The sequence below is a fragment of the Cottoperca gobio genome, chromosome 14 (genome assembly GCF_900634415.1).
Source record: "Cottoperca gobio chromosome 14, fCotGob3.1, whole genome shotgun sequence".
NCBI classification, from domain to species: domain Eukaryota; kingdom Metazoa; phylum Chordata; class Actinopteri; order Perciformes; family Bovichtidae; genus Cottoperca; species Cottoperca gobio.
This window is the reverse complement of record NC_041368.1, coordinates 6,752,650-6,762,094: the sequence shown is the minus strand read 5'-3', so window position 1 is coordinate 6,762,094 and position 9,445 is coordinate 6,752,650. Positions and strand designations below refer to the sequence as shown.

General features: G+C 39.0%; 1 protein-coding gene across 1 annotated transcript; it reads right to left on the bottom strand.

Moving 5' to 3' along the window:
* Positions 1 to 5,897: 5,897 nt before the first annotated feature.
* Positions 5,898 to 9,265, bottom strand: timm22 (translocase of inner mitochondrial membrane 22 homolog (yeast)). The gene is made up of 4 exons (XM_029447412.1): positions 8,965 to 9,265; positions 7,915 to 8,111; positions 7,033 to 7,105; positions 5,898 to 6,939 (listed from the first exon to the last, which is right to left on the bottom strand). Exons 1-4 carry the CDS (start codon positions 9,221 to 9,223, stop codon positions 6,863 to 6,865), a joined length of 606 nt encoding a protein of 201 aa, XP_029303272.1. The 5' UTR covers positions 9,224 to 9,265; the 3' UTR covers positions 5,898 to 6,862.
* Positions 9,266 to 9,445: the final 180 nt, after the last annotated feature.

Genomic DNA, 9,445 nt, shown 5'->3' with positions numbered 1-9,445 from the left:
TATTGTGAACTACCTTGTGCTACAAACGTCGTGGGCAACCAATGCACAAATGAAGGCATACAAGAGCTTAGATGCTTATAATGTCTTTGTTTCTGGCTGGGTTGGTGGTCTTCTTACCAAACCACTGAAAGATGACAGGGTGCTCGTCCATGCCCGTGTAAATCACTCTCAAAGAGCTCGAGATACACCGCTCAAGCCGTGGTTTGTGAGTGAGAAGAGCGGCGATGTTATCCTCGCACACTGTGATTGTATGGCTGGATTAAGTAGTCTCAAGAATAAGCCAAACAAAAACATGCACAGAAGAAAAGAGCAAATGGCTGCTATCACATGTAAAGAAAGTGCCTTATTTACCAGTCATGATTTTAGGAAATCTAAAGAACCGTTTCTCTGGGTCACGAGTAGCGTTATTACAACAATTATACACTGCGCACAAGATTGGCATTTTCTTTCAATCTTAGACGTTTAAATACAAAGAAAATTACGAAGCGTTGCAGCAACTCCCACGTGAACGGGCGCAGTCTTGGTTGTGTATACCAACCAACATGGCTGATTTACAGGTTGGGAAATAAGCGTGACGTCACATGCACACGATCTATTGAAGGCAGAGCTGAAGTCCACAAACAGGATCCTGGCGTAGGTTCCTGTCGAATCCAGGTGCTGGAGAATGAAGTGGAGGGCCATGTTGACAGTATCGTCTACAGACCTGTTGGCTCTGTAGGCAAACTGCAGGGGGTCCAGGAGTGGGTCTGTGGGAGGTGGGACAGGACAAGGCACTCAAAGGACTTCATTACCACGGAGGTCAGGGCTGCGGGTCTGTAGTCATTTAGTCCTGTGATCCTTGTTTTTTGGGGGAAGGGGATAATGGTGGAGACCTTGAAGCATGCTGGCAGGTGGCATGTCTCCAGTGAGGTGTTAAAAATGTCTGTGAACACTGGAGACAGCTGATCAGCACAGTGCTTCAAAGTGGAAGGAGAGACAGTCAGGTCCGGCTGCTTTGCGGGGGTTCTGCCTCTTGAATAGAATGTTGACGTTGAGAGAGGTGTCACTGTGGAAGTATGGTGAGGGGGGCAGTAGTGGAGAGGCTAAGGCCTCTGCTGAGGTGGGGGGGCTCCTGGGCCGGAGCTGATGAAGTGTCGCGGGGGATGGAGTCAGGTCTGTCCCATTGTCTTCCAAAGCGACAGTAAAACTCATTCAGGTGTTTGGCGAGGCTCGAATTACTCATGGAGTGGGGGGCTCTAGGCTTATGGTTGGTGATCTGCCTTAGACCTCTCCAGACAGTAGCAGAGTCATTGGCTGAGAACTTGTAGTTTCTCAGATGACTGTTGTTTAGCTTCTCTCACCGCCTTGCTGAACTTGTACTTTGACTCTATAAACCTTTCAGTGTCCCCACTCTTGAATGCGTCCTCCTTCTCCAACCGTAACTGCCCGAGTTTGGCTGTGAACCAGGGTTTGTCATTGTTTTAACTCACCCTGGTGCGTGATGGTACACAGCTGTCCTCACAGAAGCTGATGTATGATGTCACAGCCTCTGTGTACTCATCCAGACTGTTGGTAGCAGACCTAAAACCATCCCAGTCAGTACAGTCCAAACATGCCTGAAGATCCTCCACAGCCTCACTGATCCACTTCTTTGATATCCTCACAACAGGTTTACAGAGCTTCAGTTTCTGCCTGTATGCAGGAATCAGGGGGACCATGACGTGGTCAAAGTGACCAAGTACAGCACGGGGGACGGCATGATAAGCACCGCTGACTGTGGTGTAACAGTGGTCCAAAATATTCCCCTCTCTGGTCGGGCATTTAACAAACTGTTTGTATTTGGGGAGTTGGTGGTTGAGTACTCCTTTGTTAAAGTCACCGAGGACAATTATGAAGGAGTCCGGGTATGCCCGCTCCACATACAGGATCTGATCGACGAGCACGTGCTGCGCACCGTGCACGTTGGCCTGCGGTGGAACGTAAACACCGACCACAATGAAGGAAGCGAACTCACTGGGGGAGTAGAAGGGTTTGCAATTTATGGAAAATAGTCGCCGAACAGGAGCACACTACTGTAGGATCACGGTCACATCGTTGCACCAGCCACTGTTGATGTAGAAACAGATTCCCCCACCTTTCGCTTTGCATGAAAGTCCTGTGTTACGATCCGCTCTGAAGAGTTGGGAGCCTGCTAGCTTCAGCCCAGCGTCCGGGATCGCCAGCACTTCTTCCCCTCCTCCAGCGTTTAACTGTATGACCAGAATGTCCAATAATTCAACTGATGAGCAGAGAAACGTGGGAAATAAATCCACTGGAGTTGTTCCTCTGATGTTCATGAGCTCTTCTTGAGTGAAAGAGCTCAGGGTATCACGACAAAACTGAGTTTACCAACAACACATGCAGTCACATACAGTTGCTTAACAAATCTCTTCCTCAAAAAAATAAAATAAACACAAAACTAACAGGCAAAGCGCATATCAAAGGTATGAAAATGTATATATATTTATTTTCTGTGACACTTCACATCTTTTGTCACAGACTGAAACCCAGCGTTTCGATAGCACCTCGATACCTAAGTACTTTGACTTTTGGTCATTTAAAGTCCATTTTACTGTTACGCAAACGTGTTTACTTCAGCTTGTTTTGAACATTCACTCGTAGTGGAGAGTTGGTGCTTTGACATAAGTAAAGGATCTGAACACTTCCTCCTGACTGTCACACATAATTGTATCCAAACGTTCATTTATTTGATTTATAGTATTCAGCATTCAACTACACGACTGCATACTATATGAATCAGTTGTCAACATATAGAGGAAAGTATCAAAGTGTAAAACATGTTTTTAAATGAATTGGAAAAAAGGTTGTAATAATGTTGTTTCATTAAACGCAAATCACATTTGGCCTTTTTTATTTCATTTGCACTTGTAACTCTTACAGCTCCTGTTATAAATCAATATATACCGTATGAACTTTATAATATGAGTGATGTTGATACAGTCTGATTTTTGCTTCCCCAAAGTGGCCCAAGAATCAATGTTTGCAGGTTTCAAATCTGAGTACAACATATTTGTATTTGTATAGGCTAAACTTTAAGCAGTGGTGGAAGTACTCAGACCTTTTAAGTTAAGTAGCAATACCGCAGTATAGAAATACTCTGTAACAAGTCAAAGTCATGTGTTCAAATTCTTACTTTAGTAAAAAGTACAAAACTATTGTCGTCAAACCCTACTTAAAGTATCAAAAGTAAAAGTACTCATTACTCAGAATGACCCATTTCAGAATATCATTCTATATTATTGGATTACAATTGGTGATGTTATAATGTGTAAACATCACTTTAATGTTGCAGCTGGGAAAGGTGGAGCTAATTTGAACGTCAGAGACTTTATCTGCTGCGGCTTGTGTGTTTTAAATCATAATATATTAGTTGAGTTAGTATTAGTATAAAAACAAAAAATATTTGCATCTCAAATGCTGCGATGTAAAAAGTAGTAGAAAATATACTTAATACTTAAAAAAAGTAAAAGTACCTCAAAATTATACTAGTATTTGAATAAACGTACTTAGTTACTTTCCACCACTCCTTAATTCAAATGAATGAGGGGGCTGAGTTTTTCCCCCATCTAATAATGTTGTCTGTAACACGGCCTAAAAGGCCATAACGAGATGAGGACATTCATACATAAAGGTAAAACATTGTCAGGGAACATTTTACTGCACAATGAGGAGGCTACTTTTACTTTCCATACAAGTACAGTCAATGACATTTTGCTGAAAAGGTTTTGACTGCAGGACTCGACAGAAACACTGCTGTCTGTAGAGTGCAGTTCACTTTGTTCTCCACTAGAGGGCGATGCAGCTCGGTGTGTTGTCGGTCAGGCAGTTAACAGATCAAACTTTACTTTTTCGCTCAGAGGATTTATGATTCAAAGATTCTTTTCGCATTTCTAATTCAGATATGATAAGAGATATAGTTTTCTTTACAAATGATCACACATAAAATGCAGATTTTTCATCTAGTCAATCAGTGAATATACAGTACCTGTAATTTATGCTGTATCTTCACAATTGATAAAGAAGGACACATGCAATAAATTACATCCACCCCTATATTGTATCAACACATCCTATTATATCAGTTATAATCGAAGTCTGTATCATCACATCTTCTGTCGTAGACTGAAAACTCACCTATTTTGACTGCACCTCGACGAAAAAAAACATTTCTTTGTATGTTGCACTTATATTGGTTTGGCTTATTTGTAGCTAATAGTTGAATTCGTATTCTATTGTTTCTGTATGTTGCACTTAGTTTGGCTTATTTTAATCTATTGTTCTGCACTTAAAGGATTGTACCTATTTGAAGCTAATGTACTTGATTCTTGATGTTTGCACTTTTTGTAAGTCACTTTGGACAAAAGCGTCAGCTAAATTAACTGTAATGTAATGTATCAAGCAATATGGCTTAATAACAATAACTGTTGGACTGTCTTACCTACTTGATCAGGCCAGTGAAGCCATGTCAAATAAAATATGTGGTGAATAGAACAGTGTATAAACGTCAAATCAATCAGTTTCTCCTTGAATGAACGGAGGTGTTGTGGTGAATGAAGCAGAACAAGTTGAGAGGTTGAGTTACATTTTACCTGTGAGCTGTGTGTTGGACACATTTTGTAAACACAAAGCTTTCTATCTTAATCACCTGAAGGTACTTGTTTACAGTCTTCAAACATCACTTGTTCATGACGATGTCAGTGGGAGTTTAGTGAAACCATTGATCCTCTTTGTGGAGCTTCAGTCAAAGCACCCAATTTATTCACCACATGGTGGAGAAGTCCAAGATCCTGCATGTTTTTAAAAAATAAAATGAAAATCTCAGACTGAAAGATCAGCAAAACTCAGTTAAAACTACTCAACGTTTGTTTATGCTATTCTTATGACATAATACACTATGACTTTTTACATAATATACTTTTATATAATACATACTTACTATACTATGGCATTTTTCAAGACAAAAAGTTTTTAAAGAGTCATAGTATAATAAATATGTCATGGAAATAATTAAAAAGTCATAGTATAGTATGTCATAAAGCTCATACATGGTCGTAGTATAGCATTACCTAAAGACCATGAGGTATCGTATAGTACGTCATATAAATCCTTTAAAAAAACTATATATATATATATATATATATATATATATATATATATATATACACACACAAACTATAGTATGTCATAAAGTCAGTGTAGTATGTCATAAGAATAATAAAATCAGACCCTCATAAACTAATATAAAGACAAACATTTATACACAATCGTACTCCACTTTTGTTGTATCTAAGTTGTATAATTATATTGTAGTGTTTATTAATCTAGTTTAGAAATCTGTTTACTATTATTACTAACTCAATTGTCTGAGTGCGTCGGTCTTAAATTGTTTTTGTCTTTTCTGTTCTTTTCACTGTCCTCACTTGTTCAGTTTTATTTTCAGCCTGTTAGTCGTCTGTATAGGAGTTTGAACTGCATCAAGAAATGAAAGGTGCTATACAAATAAAGTTTGATGGATTGATATGAATACAGATTACCCCACATTTATTATAAAGCTCCCAAATATGCCTCAGAGAGCCCTGTCAGTGCATGCAGTCGCACATGTTGTACTGGACAATTATTTCATATAGTTTACTACAAGTTGTGGTACAAACATGTTTCTTACTTGAATGAATTGATGAAGTTGTTTTATTCCGTTTGTTATATCTGGTTACATTTACACACTTTGCTCAATACTGCCTCTACTGAAAATACTGTGTGTAGTCTGGCTACTATGATCTGACTTTCTCAACTTGGAATGTGTACAGATCAACTCATTGATATGTATAAAATGTACAGAGGGTATGTAGCATTAAATCCTAGGGGCTTCTTTAAATATTTAATCAGTCAAGCATGAAATTAGGCAAAATTAGAGATGCATTGCACATAGCGGTTATTTAATTCATAGTCTGAGGTATCTACTTGATGTTAAATGAAAGTTTTGTCGAACAGAAAGATATTGCCAATATAGTAATTAGTTTTACATTTAAAAAATCCCATGACGCAATGATTTAGAACAAAATCTGTGATTTTGTATGGGTTGTACTCATCAATTATGAAAACATCTGCACCAGATTCATGGATTGCTCTATAAAGGCTGTTGGTCCGTCGGGTCTGGGACAGCAGTCATGGCGGAAACACAAAACAATGTTCTATGTAAACTTGTATAATTTCACCACACAATTAAAGTAACAACAAACATATTTACATATATTAAATACTTTCTGGAAGTCTAAAAAAAGAGAAGTAGAATCAACACTATTATTAAAAGGGAATTAAAGATTGTTGTAGTCATGGACACTAGGAAACGTCAAGAAGAAAAACTCTGAACAAGTTAAAAAAAAACCCATGTTTAATATAAATAATCTTGATGCGGATTAGATGAGTAGACACATCAAACTAACGTTCTTTATCTGAGTCTGATTCTAGGTGGTCGTGACACAGAGTAAAGGTAAATTATGAATTATGCTATATGAAATTTTCATCTCATCATTATACCTTCAGCACAAAAGCTGATCCAATCTGCTCACAGTCTGGAGATTCTCCACATGAACTTGGGTGGCTTTGCTCAAACTGTCCATATGGTAAAAGAAATGAGTCACTAGGAAACACATATGGGTCTTTTTCAGCCTGCTGTGCACAAACAGGAACCGTCACTTCCACCAAATACCTCAGTTCTGCTTTTGCAGGAATCCTCCATGTGCAGGTAAATATTCACAAGTTGGATATCTCACAGAGCTCGCCCACATGTGCATTGATTATGTCCATCGAACCACTCTTTAGTGGTTCACCGTAAATAATATTCAATGGCAGCGGAGAATGCAGCAAAGCCTCCACATCCCAGCACCCCAGCCTTCAGTCCAGCTACAAAACAGGAAAAAAAAAGTACATGTGAAGACAAAAGAAAAATACTACCTGCAATTTAAAACATCAAAGTAAATATACCAGGTTACATACCACGGAATCCAATGGCTCCTCCAGTTACACAGCCGCTGTACACTGCGTTCTGCCAGTCAGATTTACCTCTGTGCTGCAGATGAAAAGCAGACAAAAGACAGAAATTATATTTGCTTGCAGAGGGGGAAAAACAGTGAACAATGAAGGGCTCCAATTAGAATGACCAGATAGCATGCTGCTATATAAACTGTAATCTTTTGGATCAGTGCAGTTTTTTTGTTATTTTGCACACCATCACTTGAAAAATCAAAAACAGCAAACAGTGTTCCACCAAAGGGCGCTATCAGATCATTTTGAGTGTGTTCCCAAAACATCTTAATCATTCTACATGGCTAAGCAAAAGAAGACACTAAGCCTTGTTACATTATCCCTGTGCATTTGACAAACATAATACCGTTCAAGTCAATCTGGACAAACAATGAGGAAGTAAAGGTGGATCAAATCAGTATTTAGCACATTTATCATACTAGTTTCAACTGGAAATTACAGTTCCTCTCTGCTGTTTTCCATTTGTTGTCTTGATTTTCCATATTGTTCACATACGCATGTTGATAACGTATGAAATCATTCTGCTTTTTTTTTTTTTTTACTGATTCCCCTATAATTTGACCACAAAATATGCATTTGGTCTTTTGGGTGCTGTGCTAGTAAAAGCATTTAACTTTAAAAACTCCCATTCCACCTAATGTGATTCAGCCTTGTAGCAGTTTTTGTAATTATAATTAATATAATTAAATAATTAAGATAGGGTTTCAATCCTCGTACATTAAGCATTTACATTATTTTGTCTATGAAGCTGTGTGGTTATATCCAACATCAGTATGTCACCAGCAGCAGCAGCAGCAGCAGCGCCACATAACGAAGAGAAGTGGAGTGACTTACTGATTCTATGACGCACTCTGTGCAGGAGAACATGGCACCCACGATGGCAAAGTTCTTGGCGTACGACATCCCCCTCTGGCCCATGTCTTTGAGGACTTCTCGTGCTGTTGGAGTTCTGAGAGGATCTTTGGGGTCGAAGCCAACATTGGTGTCGATGCCAGCAGTGAAAACACCAAAAGCTCCTCCGAGGACGAACCCTGTGGAGAACAAAGACACTAACATGAGTGTCTGCTGCACAATAAAACACAACAATAAACTCTTCTGATCTTTGAAATACTACTGCCCTTAAAGTTATTGAGCATGTTAATGTATGATTGTCAGGAATGTCAGGAAACATTATATATAGTAGTGGTGCAATTGACAATTATTTTTAGTTATCGTAAAATATTGAATCATCACATATTTGCAAAGCCCAATGTGTCGTCTGCAAATTGCTTGATTTAATAGACTAACAGTACAAACACTTAAGATGGGAAGATGTTGTACATATCTACTTATTCTAGGTTTGTGTTTCCGTTTTCTTTGCTTCCTTTTCCCTCACTACTGTGTATATAGATATTCTTTGTGTTCTTGGGTTCTGTCTTTAATGAGTATTAAGTTCCTTTTTATTTGTTTAAATGGTGGAGGACTCTGAATAGGCCTTTCCGCCTTTCTTCCTCTCCTGCACTGTAATTACTGCTTTTCCCGTATTTTGTATCGTCATTATTGTGCAAATAAACTAATCTAAACTAAACTAAGATGATTAGTTTACTATCACATAAGACAGACATTCATATAAATAAAAAGTAGTTTTCTGTCAATTAACTATTAATTTCATCTCTACATGATGCCTCAAACATTGCAATTCATACAAAAATCCCAATTCCAGTACATCATTATATCCCCCTCCACATATGCAGTTGAGCTGGGAGCTCTGACACCAGTTACATGTACAGTAAAATCTCCTATTTAAAAAGTTGGTACACAACTACCTGTCACCTGAAGCTGGACATGAAGTCACACACAGATACTGACCAGTTGTTATAATTTTAACTTGGTGTCTTTGCTTACCTCCAACACAGGCCAGAACCGACTTGAACGCGCAGCTCTCCATTCCCCTCTCGATCATCTTCTGCTCGTCGCTTTTAAAAGGCACCGGCAGTCCCCCCATAACGCCGGGGCTCAGGTCCTTTACGGGCCTCTTGTCCCCGATGAGATGATCCAGAATCATGCTGTACTGAATGGACGGGTTGTCCATACTCGGAGCAGCCGAAGCTAGACCTTGTAAGTCAGAGGCAGCAACATCGGCAGCACCCGTGGAGGCAGCCATGTTTCTCAATGACAGTGCTGCTGTAGGCGAATGTAGTCAAAGACGAGCGGGTGCAGATTCGTCACAATTGTAATGCTTGGTGTCAGAAACGGATATAATAGGAACACAATTCAAGCATATATATTTTTAATTAATGAACACAGCAGATGAATATTATTTTTTAAATGTTAAACTTCTATCCTCTCATAAGATATATTTAAATTCGTGTCAGCACATTCGACA